Genomic DNA, 17,775 nt, shown 5'->3' on the forward strand with positions numbered 1-17,775 from the left:
GTTAGCATTGGGCTGTGTGTGCTTAGGAAGTGGTTACTGGTGAGCTGTGTGTGGATTGGGGGGGTTAGCAGTGGGCTGTATGTCTGTGTATGGGTGGTTAGCGGTGGGATGTGTGTGTGTCTGGAGTAGTGGTGGGGGAGTAGCGGTGGGCTGTGTTTGTACATGGGGAACAGTTAGTGGTGCGCATGTACGTGGGGAGGGAGGTTAGCGATGGGCTGTGTTTACGTAGCGTTGGTTAGCAGTAAGCGCTTTGTGCATGGGGATGGTTAGCAGTGGGCTGTGTGTGCATGTAGAGGGTGGCTAGCGGTGGGCTCAGTGTTTGCCTGGAAGGGTTAGCTGTGGACTGTGTGAGTGTAAGGCGTGGCTGGTGGTGGGCTATGTGTGTGCAGGGTGGTTAGTGATGGGATTTGTGTGTGCGCAGGGGGAGGTTAGTAGTGGGCTGTGTGTATGGATGGGGTGGTGAGCAGTGGGATGCACGTGTGTGAAGGGGTGTTTAGTGGTGGGCTGTGTGTGTGTGTATTAGTGATTAGCAGTGAGCTCTTTGTGCATGGGGGTGATTAGCAGTGGGCTGTGTGTGTGTGCAGGGGATGGTTAGTGGTGGGCTGTGTGGTTAGGGGTGGGATGTGTGCACATAGGGGACAGTGAGTGGTGGACTGTATGTGTCTAAGAGAGTGGTTAGTGGTGGGCTGTGTGTACGTATGAAGTGGTTAGCGGCGGACTGTGCGGTGGGGTTAGCAGTAAGCTGTGTCTATATCAGGGGTGGGCAAACTACGGCCCACGGGCTGGATCCAGCCTGCGAGCCGTTTTAAGCCGGCCTGCGAGCCGCACCACCCGGCTCGACCCCACTCTGGCTGGGGCACTGGGTCAGGAGGCCGCACTACGGGGCTCAGCCCCACTCCGGCTGGGGTGCAGGGTTGGAAAGCTCTGGGAAGCTCTGGGAAGCTGTGGCATGGCCCTGTTCCGGCTCCTACACGCTCCAATGGCCCCCTCCGGCACTCCAATGGGAGCTGCAGGGGCAGTGCTTGCGGATGGCGCAGCATGCAGAGCCACCTGGCCATGTCTCCGCATAGGAGATGGAGAAGGGCCATGACACTAGTTCCGGGAGCCGCTTGAGGTAAGCGCCGCTCGGAGCCTGCACCCCTGAGTATCTCCCCACACCCCAACCCCCTGCCCCAGCCCTGATCCCCCTCCTGCTCTCCAAACCCCTCGATCCCAGCCTGGAGCACCCTCCTGCATCCCAAACCTCTCATCCCCAGCCCCACTCCAGAGCCCACACCCCCATTGGGAACCGGGACCCCTTCCCACAGCCCTGCCCCAGCCCTGATCCTCCTCCCACTCTCCAAACCCCTTGATCCTAGCCCGGAGACCCTCCTGCACCCCAAACCTCTCATCCCCAACCCCACCCCAAAGCCCGCACCTCTAGCCAGACCCTGCACCCCTTCCTGCATCCCTGCACTAGCCCTGATCCCCCTCCCGCCCTCTGAACCCCTTGATCCCAGCCCAGAGCACCCTCCTACACCCCAAATTCCTCATCCTCAGCCCCACCCCAGAGCCCACATCCCAACCCCAATTTTGTGAGCATTCATGGCCTGCCATACAATTTCTATTCCCTGATGTGGCCCTCGGGCCAAAAAGTTTGCCCACCCCAGTCTACATAGTGGGGTTATCAGTGGGCTGTGTGTACGTAGGCGATGGTTAGCAGCAGGCTGTGTGTGCATGGGTGGGGTTAGCGGTGAGCTGTGCCTACGTAGTGGGGGTTAGCAGTGGGCTGTGTGTGCGTAGGGGATGGATAGTGGTGGGCTGTGTGTGCGTAGGGGATGGATAGTGGTGGGCTGTGTGTGCATGGGTGGGGTTAGTGGTGAGCTGTGCCTACGTAGTGGGGGTTAGCAGTGGGCTGTGTGTGCGTAGGGGATGGATAGCGGTGGGCTGTGTGTGCGTAGGGGATGGATAGCGGTGGGCTGTGTGTGCGTAGGGGATGGATAGTGGTGGGCTGTGTGTGCGTAGGGGATGGATAGTGGTGGGCTGTGTGTGCATGGGTGGGGTTAGCGGTGAGCTGTGCCTACGTAGTGGGGGTTAGCAGTGGGCTGTGTGTGCGTAGGGGATGGATAGTGGTGGGCTGTGTGTGCGTAGGGGATGGATAGTGGTGGGCTGTGTGTGCATGGGTGGGGTTAGCGGTGAGCTGTGCCTACGTAGTGGGGGTTAGCAGTGGGCTGTGTGTGCGTAGGGGATGGATAGCGGTGGGCTGTGTGTGCGTAGGGGATGGATAGCGGTGGGCTGTGTGTGCGTAGGGGATGGATAGTGGTGGGCTGTGTGTGCGTAGGGGATGGATAGTGGTGGGCTGTGTGTGCATGGGTGGGGTTAGCGGTGAGCTGTGCCTACGTAGTGGGGATTAGCAGTGGTCTGTGTATGCATAGGGGATGGATAGCGGTGGGCTGTGTGTGCGTACGGGATGGATAGCGGTGGGCTGTGTGTGCGTAGGGGATGGATAGTGGTGGGCTGTGTGTGCGTAGGGGATGGATAGTGGTGGGCTGTGTGTGCATGGGTGGGGTTAGCGGTGAGCTGTGCCTACGTAGTGGGGGTTAGCAGTGGGCTGTGTGTGCGTAGGGGATGGATAGCGGTGGGCTGTGTGTGCGTAGGGGATGGATAGCGGTGGGCTGTGTGTGCGTAGGGGATGGATAGTGGTGGGCTGTGTGTGCATGGGTGGGGTTAGCGGTGAGCTGTGCCTACGTAGTGGGGATTAGCAGTGGTCTGTGTATGCATAGGGGATGGATAGCGGTGGGCTGTGTGTGCGTAGGGGATGGATAGGCTGTGTGTGCATGGTAGGGGGTTAGCAGTGAGCTGTGTGTGCGTCAGGGTGGTAGCAGTGGGATGTGTGTGTATGGCGTGGCTAGCACGGGGCTGTGTGTGTGGGGGTAGCTCTGGGCTGTGTGCGCGACAGTGTGGTTAGCAATGGGTTGTATGTGTATGGAGTGGTTAGCAGTGGTCTGTGTGTGCACCGCGGTTGGTAGTGGTGTGCTGTGTGTGCGTCAGGGTGGTTAGCAGTGGGCTGTGTGTGTCGGGGGAGTGGTTAGCGGTGAGCTCTGTGTGTGTACGGGGGGTGAAGCTCTGGGCTGTGTGTGCACAAAAAATGGTTAGTGGTGGCCTGTGTGTGTGTGAGGGTGGCTAGCAGTGATCTGTGTGTGCGTCAGGGTCAGCAGCAGAGGAATGTGTGCACGTAGGGGTGGTTAGCGGTGGGCTGTGTGTGCATGGGGTGGTTAACGGTGAGACTTGTGTGTATTGGGTTTGTTAACAGTGGGATATGTGAGTCAGGTTGGTTATCAGTGGACTGTGTGTGTATGGGGTGGTTAGTAGTGGGCTCTGCGTTTGTCAGGGTGGTTAGCAGTGGACTGTGTGCGCATCGCTGTCGGTAGTGATTGGCGGTGTGTGTGTCAGGGTGGTTAGCAGTGGGCTGTGCGTGCAATGCAGTTGGTAATGGTGGGCTGTGTGTACATGGCGGTGGTTAGCAGTGGGCTGTGCGTGCAATGCAGTTGGTAATGGTGGGCTGTGTGTACATGGCGGTGGTTAGCAGTGGGCTGTGCGTGCAATGCAGTTGGTAATGGTGGGCTGTGTGTACATGGCGGTGGTTAGCAGTGGGCTGTGTGTGCGTCAGGGTCGGTAGCGGTGGGATGTCTTTGCACATAGGATAAGGGCATCAGAATCATTGTAGAAGTGGGGGGACCACCACTGCCAGACCTGGCCTCCTCACTTTTTAACATGGGTGTTGTTCGGTGGTGAGGGGGCGGCATTGCCCCCAAAACTGCAAGCCTCGGGCAGGTGTGGAGTGGCACGAGTAAAGGCTGTAGTTTGAGGCAGGGGAACTGATAACGGTGATCATCTCCCTTGCTGCGAAGTACAGCACCTGTGCAAGTCTTGCATTTGGGGGAGGTAACACTTCTCCCTGCCCGGCCAAACTACACCCATGGGGAGGCCATGGTGGGGGGGGCATGCCCCACTGACCCCTGGTTCTGGCGCTGTTGACGTAGCGGTGATTAGTGGTGGGCTGTGTATGGAGGATGGTAGGCCATGGGCTGTGTGTGTGGGGAGGTAGTAGGCAGATGGCTGTGTTGGAGGTGGTAAGCCGTGGGCCGTGTGTCGGGGGTGTCAGGCTGTGTTTGAGGTGGTAAGCAGTGGGCTATGCGGGGTGCAGTAGGCCGTGGGCTGTGTGTCTGTTGTGTGTGGGGTTTGTGGGCTGTGGGGGGTTGGGGAGGGCTGTGAGCGGGTGCGGGTGACATGTAGCTATAGGCGGGGTGTTCGTGTGAGGCACGGGGTGCCTGCGGAGAGCTGGTCACTGGCTCATGCCTCCTTTCAGTCTCATCTGCTCCTCGTCATGCTCCCACGACACTCCAAGCACAGTCCCCGGATGCCTCCCCCTCCCCCGCTATGGCTGTCCTGTACGTACAGTAGACCTGCAGTTTCTGGCTTGCGGATCTCTCCGAGTTCTGCAGGGACTCATGATCCACTGTGCAGGTCACATCCACGTCATTGTCTTCTTTGGTGACGGTGAACTCAACGCGGCTGGTGACAGTGAAGGTTTTTCCGTTGGAATCTTCCATCACCTCGAGGGCCCCACCTTTGGGGGGCAAAGGAACAGGTGCTATCAGCGTGGGGCCTGCACAGGGCACGGGAGTGACTCCATCTTACCCACGGGGCCTATCTGCACCTCTCCCACCTGCCATGCTAGCCAGCACCTGTTGCTTCAGAGCAAGGGACAGGAGCTGCTAGTGATGGGAGAACCTGGCTCCCAGCTCCCCTCGGCTAGTGGTCGGCTGGTGCCCTGCAGGAGGGTGCACAGCCCTTCCACCAGGTATCCTGGCCTGTCTGCCTGGTCCAGAATCCTGGCTCTGGGCCCCCAGGGCCTCTTTGGGGCAAAGAGTGCCACAGGCAAAGTGTGCTGGGCACAGCGTTTACCAGTATTCCTTTGCAGTGCCACTGAGCATCCCCTTGGTCATGGTATGAGAAGGCATGTCTGGAGCCTGACCTGGCGTCTCAGAGCAGCTCGTTGTGTTGCCTCCCACCCTTGTGTCCTCAGATTCAAACAGCCCCACTGTACCGGCCCTGCTCTTCCTGGAGGGCCCCAATAGTCCCCCCATGTGGGGTCTGAGCAATGGCCAGGGCACCAGAGAGCTGCTCCCACATCTCCAATGTACTGAGTGCTGTCCCCTGGCTTAGGGCCCAGGTCAGGTCATTCCCCCCAGGGCACAACACATTGCCTTGGGCAACGAGTCCTCGCTGGCTCATGGGGGCAGGTCCCTCTAGGGTTCCTCACTCTTCCCCAGCCCTCATTATTACCTAACTAGGCTCTGTGCCACCTCCCTGCTCCCCCTTCTTAGCAGACTCACGATGCAGCCTAGTGCTGCAGGACACTCTGCCGCCCGCTGCTGCCCGTGGCCATGCTGCAAAGGGACCGTGAATTTTACTTTGTTTTCTGTCTGTCTCAGAGCTGGATGGTGCTTTACCCCTTTGCCCACCCCAGGCCCTTGGGGCCAGCTCCCTCTCTGCAGGCTCAGCACCAGGGAAAGATCTTCACTAAGGTGCCATCCGCCTGCAGTGGCCGATTAGGCCCCAGGGACAGCAGTGCCCAGCCTGAGGCCCTGGGCTAGGGCAGCCTCAGATTTTTACTGAGCAAGGGCAGGTTTTCCCCTTCTGTTGCGGGCCAAGCTGCAAGGTTCAGACCTTACGCTGCTTCACCAGAACTGGGCTCCCAATATGCCCTGGTGCCCTGCAGCCAGCACCTACCTTGCAGCTCCTTGTTGCCTTTCTTCCAGTGGAGCTGGGCAGCTGGCTTGCTGCCAGAGGATCGGCACGTCAGCTGGGCCATCTCCATCTCTCGGATGGGCAGCTCATAGCCAAAGATTTGAGGGTTCTGGGGGATTCCTGGGGGAGAGGGCAAGGAACAGAGAACGTCTTGTCCCTCCGCACCCCTGAACTCCCCTCCTGATTCCTCCTGAGCACGGGCAGGACAAGGGCGGGCGCAGAGAACAGGGCAGGGGCAAACAGACAGGAAGACACACAGATACAGAGACACATGCATACACAGACCCTGGGGCACACACACGCACAAATGGGAAGGGGCAGACACGCTAGCACATGCAGACACACGGACACAGATAGACACACGGGCACACTCAAACACACATACACATGGGCACATGCAGACACAGGGATACGCCCAGACACGGAGCCCTGGCTGGAGGCTTTGCCACTGGCTGCAGAGTGGGAGTGACTGGCTGCGCTCAGGTTGGGGCTGTGAGGAGAATCCAGGCCCTGCAGCTTGGAGGGGAACCCAGGAGAGTCCCCAGGGGCTGTGGCCAGGCCTCTGAGGGCTGGGGCACCCACCCCTCAGCAACAGCAGGGGCCCAGCACCAGGAGCTGGCAGGTTGGGGGAGGGGATTGTGCAGGCTGCTGCCAGGCCAGGGTCACACTCACTGGGCCCTGTGCACAAGCAGGCTCCATTGCCCAGGGTGCTGAGCGGGTTCCCCAGGGGAAGGGAGTCGCAAGCCCTCACCCAGCACGGTGACGAGGGCCTTGGCCGTCCGCACAGGCATGGTGAAGATGGAGCAGGTGTACTCGCCCTCATCCGCCAGCACCACGTTGCTGATGCTGATGGCCAGCTCGTTGGGTGTGGACTTCACCAGCTGGATCCTGTTATCCCGGAGCGCTGGGGCCAGAGCAAGAGGGATTAGCTATGCTGGCCAGGACCGAGAGCCAGCAGGAGCTGCCAGGTCACGCTTCAACCCAGCAGCACATCCTCCTGCACTGAGCACTGGTTCCCCTCCCTCCATGGTGCAGTGCTTCCCCTCTCCCCATCCCCATGGGGCACTGCTTCCCTTTGCCCCGTTCCCACAGGGCACTTCTTTCCCTCCCCGTGAGGCATTTCTTCCCCTTCGCCCTGTGGGGCATTGCTTCCACTCCCACGTTGGGGCACTGTTTCCCTTCATCCCATCCCCGTGGGGCACTGCTTCCCCATATCCACGCAGGTTACTGCTGCACCTCGCCCCCCCCTCCCCCCGCCAGGGTCACTGTTTCCCCTCTGCCCCTGTCCTGTTCCCTGGAGTACTGCTTCCCCTTTCCACTGCCCCGGGACGCTGCTCCCCACCTCCCTTGGGGCACCATTCCCTCTCACCCCACTCCTCATGCAGGGGAAAAGGCTGAGGAGTGCTCTCTGGAGCCTGTTCCCCTCACAGCCAGTCTAACCTGAGGCCCAGGGAGAGGCGAGCAGGGCCCTTCCAGGCCCAGCTGGGGCTGCTGGCAATACCTCGTTTCTCCCCAAAGTAGAGCGTCTGCTGGGCTGGGTTGGACCACTGCAGTGAGGAGTCGTCGGGATCCTCCACCCTGCACTTCAGCACCACGGTGCCACCTGCCACCACCGTCTCATCAGATGTCGTGGGCTGGCTCTCTGGGGGCAAACAGGCAGACATCAGCTTGGGCTGACCCCTGTGCTCCTGGGCCCACGCTGTGCTGGGCACCATCCGTCTCCCAGCAGCCAAGGCTCCTCCCTGTGTGCACTGGGATGAAGGTGAAAGACTGTCTTTGGCCAGATGGGAGTGTAACCCCTGCCGTTGGCTGACCCCTGCTGCATGTCCGTGCCTGGGCCTTGAGAGGCACATTCCAGCCGCCCCACTCCCTGGGGTCATGGCCCCGAGTTCTCGTCCCGCCTCTGCTCCTTTGCCAGGCCAGAGCCGAAAGCCCCTGGCCAGTAGCCCCAGCACACAGCCCTGGCTGTAGGTGGCTCCACTCCCACTGGCTGTACAAAGAGGCCTTTCTCCTGTTGTGCCCAACTCACCCTCCCCATCCCTAGAGATAGCAGCTGCTGGGTGCTCTGCCAGGGCCCACGCCCACAGCAGGACAGCACACAGGCCATGTGGGCTGGGTGCAGAGTCAGCACTAGGCTGGTCATTCACCCTGGGCCTGAGGTCCCCTCCATCCTGGACTCTCTGGCATCACCCACATGGAGCAGATCCTGATTCCAGGCAGCACCTGGCACTGCCCTTTCCATAGGGACAGGTGTGGCCTTCTGCCTATGCTGCACCCTGACTATGATCTGGGCCTGAGCCCCCTGCACCCACCATGTATGTGAGAACCGGCGAGGGCAGTTGGGACTGCAACCCACGAGCCCACCAGGGACAGCCTGGTGCAGTGTGAATCTCCTGTCCATCAGGGACAGCCTGGTGCAGTGAAAATACCTTGCCCATTGGGGACAGCCTGGTGCAGTGTGAATCCCCCGCCCACCGGAGACAGCCTGGAGCAGTGTGAATCCCCTGCTCACTGGGGACATGCTGGAGCAGTGCAAATCCCCCACGCACCAGGGACAGTCTGGTGCAATGGGAATCCCCCACCCATCAGGGACAGCCTGACGCACTGCGAATCCCCTGCTCATCAGGGACAGGCTGGCGGAGTGTGAATCCCCCGCGCATCAGGAACAGGCTGGTGCAGTGGGAATCCCCCACCCACTGGGGACAGCCTGGAGCAGTGCGAATCCCCTGCCCATCAGGAACAGGCTGGCGCAGTGCGAATCCCCTGCCCATCGGGCAGAGGCTGGACCAGCAGGACTTGTTCCCCACTCCAAGAGGGACAGGTGGATGCAATGAACAGAACAATGATAAATAATAATCAGTTTGAGAGGTGGACATGGCTCAGGGGGAAGAAGGGGAGGGGCGGCTCACAGAGTGGGGGAGGGCTGGCTCAGCCCATGAGGGTTGGGGAGGCTGAGTCCTTGGGGAGTTCTGGCTACGCTGGAGCATCAGGGTGGATGGCCCCTTCTGTGGGGTGAGGAAGGGCATATCAACCCAAAGCAAAGGGAAAGGAAGGGAATGCGGGATCCCAGAGGCTCCCCCTCCCATGTTCTCTCTCCCCTTCAGTCCCAGGTGGGAGGCACGACACAGGTGTTGGGCTGAATATCTAGGGAGGAATTTCCTGCTCCAGGCCTCTGGATCCCCTGCCCTCTCAGGGTGCCTGGGTCTCCTGGCTCCCCTGCCCGCCCTGGCCCAGAGCCCAGCTGGCTCCAGCATGCCCAGTGATTCTGGAGGCTGCTGCAGGGAGCGGAGCCAGCAGCCAGCTCAGCAACAGGCTGGGGCAGACTCCAAGCTAGTGATAGTGCTGACCGTGCAGTGGGTCCCCAAGCAGCACGTGCAGCAGGAGAGGCCGGACCAGTCCCTCAGATGTAATCCATGCTGGGCAGGGGGCCGGGCATGCCCCCTGCCACTGTCACAAAGTGCTCTGCTGCCCTGAGTGCGGGCTGCGAGACTCACAGGGAGTACTAGCTGTTCCCTCCTTTCACATGGGGCTCTTGTGGGGGGGTCTATGTCAGGAGTAGGCAAACTTTTTGGTCTGAGGGCCACATCTGAGTATGGAAATTATATGGCGGGCCATGAATGCCCACATAATTGGGAATTGGGATGCAGGAGGGGGTGAGGACTCTGGCTGGATGTGCAGGCTCTGGGGTGGGGCCAGGGATGAGGGGTTTGGGATGCAGGAGGAGTCTGAGGGCTTGGGGTTGAGCAGAGGGGTTCAGAGTATTGCAGGGGGCTCCAGGCTGAGGCAGAGGGTTGGGGTGTGGGAGGGAGTACGGGCTCTGGGCTGGGGGTGTGGGTTCCAGGGTGGGCCCAGAAACGAGGGGTTCAGGGTATGAGAGAGGGATGCAGGCTGGGACAGGGGGTTGGGGTGCAGGGGGGTGAGTGCTCTGGCCAATGGGATCTACAGAACTGGCACTTGGGGCAGGATCAGTGTGTACAGCCCCCTGGCTGCCTGTGGTGGGGCGGTGCCCCACCCCCAGGCCAGATTGGGCTACAGCAGACCAGAGCGGCTGCGCAGACAGTCAGCCAATCAGAGAGAGCCTGCGGGGAGCCAATCAGGGCTGAGCAAGAGGCAGCCAATCAGGGCCAGGCTAGGCCCTATATAAAGGCTGCCCAGGCAAGAAGCAGGTAGTTTCTCCTAGGCCTTCAGAGGGTGAAGGTCTGTCTCCTGTGTGAGGAGACTAGCACCAGGGACAGTGTAGTACTGGGCAGGCCAGGGGAGCAGAAGGGAACTCCAGCCTGGTACCTGCCAGGCTGCAGGCCCTGAGGAAAGGGCCTAGCTGGTGCAAAGGGGCTGAAGGGGAAATGGCCCAAAAGGAGAGATGGAGGGCAGGCAGGAAGGCTGCCACCAAAGGGTCCCTGAGTTGGGACCCAGAGTAGAAGGTGAGCTTGGGTCCACTCCTTGCCCTTACACCTGGCTGTTAGAAGTGGCCATAGCAGACTGCACCCGACCCCTGACAAAAGGGCTTAGACTCTGGGGGTGTGGTTGGCCACTGTGGTTGGGGCAAAGCGGAAAGACTGCTGTTAACTGCCCCCTGGAAGGGGGTGAGCGTGGATGAGGGGGCACTGCTGGAGGGCAGTGTTCTGAAGAGGATGCTGCGAGAAGGGAGCAATGTGGGTCCAGATGCCAACAGAGGGCAAGAGTTGGATGGGACACTACCAGTGGAGGGTGCTCCACATGGACTGAGCTAATTCCCACAGTGACCAACAGGAGGTGCTGTGGTGGTGAGTCCCAACCCTGTCACACTGCCCCTACGTGTAGGAGTCAGAGGGGGGACATGCTGCTGCTTCCAGGAGCCACGGTATGTGTGGAGTGAGGCAAGCCCCTGACTCTGCTCCCCAACTGGAGCTTGAGGGCTGGATTAAAAGGTCTAATGGGCTGGATGCAGTCCGGGGGCTGTAGTTTGCCCACCCCTAGTTTATGTGGAAACATTTAACATATGTGAGTGTAAGGGGGGGGGTGTATGCATGTGTGGACATGTAATGTGTGTATGTCTGTACGTATGTAAGTATGTGTTTATGCATGTATCAGTGTTTTGCAGTTTGTGGTGTGTGTCTGACAGCAGAACCCACAGAAACTGAGAATAGACAGATACAGGGCAGAGGCATAAAGCAAGAAAGCCAAGCAGTAGCCAGTGAACACAGTGGGTATCTCTACACCGCAATGAAAACCTGCGGCTGGCCTGTGCCAGCTGACTGGGGCTCACGGTGCTTGGGCTAAGGGGCTGTTTAACTGTGGTGTAGATTTCCAGGCTCTGGCTGGAGCCCGGGCGCTAAGACCCTGCAAGGTGGGAGGGGCCCAAAGCTCAGGCTGCAGCCCAACCCAGCTCCCTCAGGCCACAGTTAAACAGGCCCTTAGCCTGAGCCTCACAAGCCCCAGTCAGCTGGCAGGGGCCAGCCGAGGGTGTCTAACTGTGGTGTAAACATACCCAGTGTGACCCTGGAAGAAGCTGCAGGGAGAACTTTGGGGTCTGGCTAAAGAGGCTTTAAGCTCCTCCCTGCTTTTCAATTCTTTCTGTGTTCAGACTACAGGATTTTTTACATTCTTTGAAATAAACAAAATGGCATCACAGAAATGGCTATTACCAATTTCTACTCCCACCATCCCCACAGCCCCAAACTCTGACTAGCTGCTCAGGTCAAAAAGGGGCAAGAGCTGGTGTCATAGGTGACTGCATAGGTGTGTATCAGTGACTGCAGGGGAAGCAGCAAATCAGGGCCCAGGAGGGCCCTATAAAAAGGGAGCTGAGGGGTCAGAGACCGGCAGTTCCTTGCTAGAGATAGAGAAGTTCAGATGATGCTCCTGACTGACCAAGGGCACTGCAACACAATGGACCGCTCAGTGCTAGTAGGGACTGGGGGAGTGAGGAAGAGCTATTGGCTGGCTGCTGGGACTGAGTTTAGTAGAGCCCTGAGCCAAGGGTAAGGTATTGGTGAAGGCTGAGGCCACAGGGAAGTGGCCCAGGGAACTGAAGGCAGTTTTGCTAAAAGGACATGCAAGCGTGTGGCTGCTATTCTTAGGGTCCCTGGGCTGAGACCCGGAGTAGTGGGCAGGCCTGGATCCCACCCCCAATAGACCACTGGAGAAGGGCCTACAACTGGACAGCAGTAAATCCCCAGAAGACGACTGAGCTGTCAGGAAGGCCAGCTGGAGTGCTGGGGCCAAAATAGACTAAAAGGGTGAAACCGCTGCCTCCAGGGAGGAAGCCCTGAGAGTACGGCCCGATACGAGGGCCAGGACTGGTTTAAAGACTGCAGACACAGCCAACCAGAAGAGGGTGCTTGCAAGAGGTGGGTGCCATGCTGTTACGGACATCTCCAAGCATATCCTCCATCATCATCATGACAACAAATCCCAAAGGGATAAGAGATGCTCAGGAGAGAGAGGCTACAAAAACAGAAAACTCCATAATAGTCGGGGATTTCAACTCTCCCCATATTGATTGGGTCCATGTCACCTCAGGATGGGATGCAAAGATAAAATTTCTAGATGCTATTAATGACTGCTTCTTGGAGCAGCTAGTCCTGGAACCTACAAGGGGTGAGGCAATTCTTGATTTAGTCCTAAGTGGAACACAAGATGTGGTCCAAGGGGTGAATATAGCTGAACCGCTTGGTAAAAACAATGATAATGCAATTAAACTTACCAACATTGGGGGTGCAGAGGAAATACCAAAGAAAAAAAAAAACCCATCACAGTAGCATTTAACTTCAAAAAAGGGGAAATATGCAATCATGAAGAAGCTAGTTAAGCAAAAATTAAAAGGAACAGTCACAAGACAAGAAGCTGGATATGAGTCAACAGTGTGCCCTTGTTGCCAAGAAGGCTAACGACATTTTGAACTGTATCAGTAGGAGCACTGCCAGCAGATCGAGGGATGTGAGCATTCCCCTCTATTTGACATTGGTGAGGCCTCATCTGGAGTACTGTGTCCAGTTTTGGGCCCCACACTACAAGAAGGATGTGGATAAATTGGAAAGAGTCCAGCAGAGGACAAGAAAAATTATTAGGGGGCTAGAACACGACTTATGCAGAGAGACTGAGAGAACTGGGATTGTTTAGTCTGCAGAAGAGAAGAATGAGGAGGGATTTAAGAGCTGCTTTCAACTGCCTGAAACGGGGTTCCAAAGAGGATGGATGTCACAGAGTGTGGGGGAGTCCGGGGCCTCTTCCTCAGATTCACTGTGACTCTCAGCCAGCCCGTAAAATGGAAGGTTTATTGGACAATAGAAACACAGTCTAAAACAGAGCTTGTGGGTACCACCAGGACCCCTCAGTCAAGTCCTTCTGGGGGGCAGGGAGCTTAGACCCCAGCCCTGGGGTTCCCTGCATTCCACCACCCAGCACCAAACTGAAACCAAATCTCCTCTAGCAGGCTCTCTCCTGCAGCGTTTGTCCAGTTTCCCAGGCAGAGGTGTTATCTCCCCCTCCTGGCTCAGGTTACAAGCTCTCAGGTCTTCCATCCCCAGTGAAACTCCCCTGCCACATTCCCAGGTCAACACTCCCCGCTCCCTGCTGCGTCACATCTCTCCCCCCTTCGAGACTGAACTGAGCGGGGTCACTCTGATCAGTGACCTGGGGAAGTTCAGGGCCCCCTCTCCGGGACAACGCATCTGCTATCATGTTGGCGCTTCCCTTCACATGGACCACATCCATGTCATAATCCTGCAGGAGCAGGCTCCACCTCAGGAGTTTGGTGTTCGCTCCTTTCATCTGGTGCAGCCAGGTCAGGGGAGAGTGGTCAGTGTAAACGGTGAAGTGTCGCCCGAAGAGACATGGCTCTAGTTTCTTGAGGGCCCACACCATGGCCAGGCATTGCTACCCTGGGAGCAACACTACGCAGCCATCGGGAAGGAACTTCTTGCTCAGGTACACGATGGGGTGTGTCTCCCCCTTTTCATCCTCCTGCATTAACACTGCCCCCAGTCCCATGTCTGAGGTGTCGGTGAACACCATAAAGGGCTTGTCAAAGTCTGGGTTTGCCAGAACTGGGCCACTGACCAGAGCCTCCTTCAGCGCCTGGAAAGCCTCCTGGCACTGCTCGGTCCAGACCACCTTGTCTGTCTGTCTTCCCCTTCTTGCATAGCTCAGTGATAGGGGTGGCTATGGTGCTAAAGTGGGGCACAAATCTTCGGTAGTATCCTGCCAACCCAGTAAAGGCTTGGACCTGCTTTTTGGTGTGGGGAGCGGGCCAGTCTCTGATCACCTCCACCTTAGCTGGTTCCGGCTTTAGGCAGCCGCTCCCCACCCGATGGCCCAGGTAAGATACTTCAGCCACCCCCACCTTGCACTTCTCCGCTTTTGGTCAGCCCACCCTCCTGGAGTCGGTCCAGCACTTGTCTAACCTGGGACACATGGTCCTCCCAGGTCTGGCTAAACACACAGATGTCATCAATATACGCCACGGCAAAACTCTCCATCCCCCTCAGTAGCTGATCCACCAGGCGCTGGAAGGTGGCCGGCGCTCCCTTGAGGCCGAAAGGCAGGGTCAGGAACTCATAGAGCCCCAGAGAGGTGATAAAGGCCGATTTCAGCCGGGCATCTACATCCAACGGCACTTGCCAGTAGCCCTTTGTAAGGTCCATGGTGGTAAGGTATCAAGCTCCTCCCAGTTTGTCTAGGAGCTCATCAGGCCTGGGCACGGGGTAGGCATCAGATACAGTGATGGCATTGAGCTTCTGATAATCCACACAGAACCGGATCGACCCGTCCTTTTTGGGGACCAGCCCCAAGGGCTGGCAGATGCCTGGATCACCCCCAAAGCCAGCATGTCCCTGACCTCTCTCTCCAGGTCCTGAGCAGTTTTCCCTGTGACTTGGAAGGGGGAGCATCTTATCGGCGGGTGCGATCCTGTCTGCACCCGGCGCACAGTCAGATTAGTGCATCCAGGCTGATCAGAAAACAGCTGTCGGTACGGATGCAGCACCCCCCTGACCTCAGCTTGCTGGGCAGGGGTTAGCTGATCCGAGAGGGGAATTGTTTCTAGGGGTGAACCAGCTCTGGTCCCAGGGAATAGATCTACTAAAGGGTCATCTCCCTGCTCCTCCCAGTGTCTGCACACTGCCAACACCACATTCCCCCTGGCATAATATGGCTTCATCATGTTCACATGGTACACCTGGCAGTGGTGTGCCTGATTAGACAGCTCCACCACATAGTTTACCTCATTTAGCTGCTTGACAACCTTGAAAGGGCCCTCCCAGGCGGCCTGTAGTTTGTTCTTTCTCACGGGGATGAGAACCATCACTTGATCCCCGGGGGCATAAGCACGGGCCTGCGCCATACGGTCATACCAGACCTTCTGCTTCTTCTGGGCTCTGGCCAGATTCTCCCTGGCCAGGCCCATGAGTTCAGCAAGTCTCTCTCGGAAGATCAGGACATACTCAACCACTGACTCTCCATTGGGAGTGGCCCTCCCTTCCCATTTGTGTCTCATCAGGTCCAGGGGGGCCCCTAACCCTCCTTCCATATAACCATTCAAAAGGCGAAAATCCGGTAGACTCCTGGGGTACCTCCCTGTACACGAACAGCAGGTGAGGTAAGTACTTGTCCCAATCCTGCGGGTGCTGGTGCATAAAGGTTTTCAGCATCATCTTTAGTGTCCCATTGAACCTCTCCACCAGCCCATTGGACTGGGGGTGATAAGCTGAGGTCCAGTTGTGCCAGACCCCACATTTCTCCCACAAGTACCGGAGCAGGGCTGACATGAAGTTGGATCCTTGGTCTGTCAAGACTTCCTTGGGGAACCCCACTCGGCTGAAAATGGTCAGGAGCGCATCTGCCACAGTGTCTGCTTCCATTGAAGCAAAGGGCAGTGCCTCGGGGTAGCGGGTGGCAAAATCTACCATCACCAGAACGTATTTTTTTCCCTGACCGGGTCGTCTTGCTGAGAGGTCCCACTATGTCCATGGCCACCTTCTGAAAAGGTTCCTCTATGATGGGCAAAGGTTTCAAAGCCACTTTCCCCTTGTCCCGGGCCTTCCCCACCCTCTGACAGGGGTCACAGGATCGGCAATACTGCCGGACAGTGGTAAAGACCCCAGGCCAGTAAAAGCTCTGTAGCAACCTCTGCTGGGTGTGCCGGATTCCCTGGTGTCCTGAGCGGGGGATGTCATGGGCCAGGTACAGTAGCTTGTGGCGATACTTCTGGGGGACCACGAGCTGCCTCCTGATCCCACAGGACTCCACTTCCCCTGGGGGAGCCCACTCTTGGTACAGGAACCCCTTCTCCCACAGGAACTTCTCCTGGCAACCTTCTCCTCATGGTCCATACCACACTGAGGTCAGCCAGATCCCTGAGCTTCTGCAAGAAGGGATCTTTCTGCAACTCGGCCTGGAACTCAGTGGCTGGGGAAGGGATGGGGACTGGTTCCCTCTCACTGACCGGATCTGAGGCCACAGCCTCTCTGAGCCATGCCCCTTGGCGCTCCCTCCCCACCAGGGTAGGGTCCTGTGCCTCCAGTGTGATACCCTCCCCAAGGTCGGGGTGCAGTGCCCCTCGCCGGCTCTGGCTACAGGTCACAACCAGGGCGGTCTGGGGGTTGCTTGGCCAGTCCTCTAGGTCCCCCCTCCCATCAAAACCTCAGTGGGCAAATGGTGGAGCACCCCCATGTCCTGGGGCCCTCCTTGGCCCCCCATTTCAGGTGTACCCTTGCCACGGGCACCTTGAATGGGGTCCTGCCCACCCCCGTCAGGCTCAGGTAGGTGTTGGGCACCACCCGATCTGGGACCACCACCTCAGCACGGGCCAGTATCACCTCCGCACCCATATCCCAGTATCCATTGACCTTCCACCCATCCACCTCCAGGGGAACAAGGCACTCTCTCCGGAGGGACAGCCCCACGCCCACCCTGTAAACCGAGAACCCTGAGTCCAGAGTATCCAGCCCTCTGGAGGAGCTGGCCTGGGTTACTCTTCCCTCCTGAGCAGGTGGTAAGCTGGCAGCCCCCCTTGCCTGGGCTGTCTGCCCCTCGTCCAGCTGGGTCCCTACCCAGTTAACCCTGGGTAGGTTGGGTCTGCTCAGTCTGTCCCTGAGCCTGGGGCACTGGGTCCGTATGTGGCCTCTCTGGCCACAGTGATAGCAGCTCATGTCATGTTGGTCCCCTCGAGCGGGTCGGATGGTCCTGATGCCAGGCGTTCCCCTTGGGTGGGGGTTCTCCATATTTCCTCACTGGGAGGTCCCATGGTGACTCTCTCTCTGCATTGGGGGGGGGGCCTGTTCTTTTGGGACTCCTCCCTGCTACCCCTGACCGACTGTTCACAAACTCGTCGGCCAGCTGCCCTGCATGCTGTGGGTTCTCTAGCTTTTTGTCCACCAACCATAGCCTCAGGTTGGAAGGGCACTGTTCATACAGTTGCTCCAGTACAATTAGGTCAAGCAGGTCCTCTTTAGCTTGGGCCCTAACAGTCCACTTGCAGGCATATCCCTGCATTCGGTTGACCAGTTGCAGGTATGTGACCTCAGGCGTTTTACGCTGACTCCGGAACCTTTTCCGGTACATCTCGGGGGTCAGCCCAAACGCACGGAGCAGGGCCTTTTTGAACAGTTTGTAGTCCCCTGCCTCTGCCCCGTCATTCGACTGTACATCTCCACGGCTTTGGGGCCCAGTAAGGGGGTGAGAAACTGGAGCCTGTCTGCAGGTTCAACCCTATGCATCTCACAGGCATTCTGACAAAGGCTGTCAAGAAGCTATCTATGGCCTCCCCCTCCTTACGCTGGGCCAGGAAGCACTTACCAAAACTCCTTGCAGTCTTGGGTCCCCCCTCACTCACCGCAGCTGGGGCCCCACTGCTCCTCAGCCTGGCCAGCTCCAGCTCATGCTGTCTCTGCTTCTCCTTCTCTTCCTGCTCATGCTGACTTTGCTTCTCCTCATGCTGACACTGCTCTTCATGATCCTCCAGCTCCCTCATTTTCATCTCCCTCTCCCATTCCAGCCGCCTCT

At 58.2% G+C, this 17,775-nt stretch overlaps 1 protein-coding gene across 1 annotated transcript in view; it reads right to left on the reverse strand.

The window, feature by feature from the left end:
* CADM3 (cell adhesion molecule 3) overlaps positions 1-17,775 on the reverse strand; it is a 132,435-nt gene that overhangs the window by 23,009 nt on the left and 91,651 nt on the right. The window contains exons 3-6 of the mRNA XM_077841224.1: positions 7,295-7,435; positions 6,545-6,697; positions 5,776-5,913; positions 4,439-4,609 (exon numbers count right to left, since the gene is read on the reverse strand). Of these exons, the coding sequence (XP_077697350.1) occupies positions 4,439-4,609; positions 5,776-5,913; positions 6,545-6,697; positions 7,295-7,435 (603 nt within the window). The remainder of the gene's footprint in view (positions 1-4,438; positions 4,610-5,775; positions 5,914-6,544; positions 6,698-7,294; positions 7,436-17,775) is intronic.

Source organism: Eretmochelys imbricata, chromosome 24, assembly GCF_965152235.1.
Source record: "Eretmochelys imbricata isolate rEreImb1 chromosome 24, rEreImb1.hap1, whole genome shotgun sequence".
Classification (NCBI taxonomy): Eukaryota; Metazoa; Chordata; order Testudines; family Cheloniidae; genus Eretmochelys; species Eretmochelys imbricata.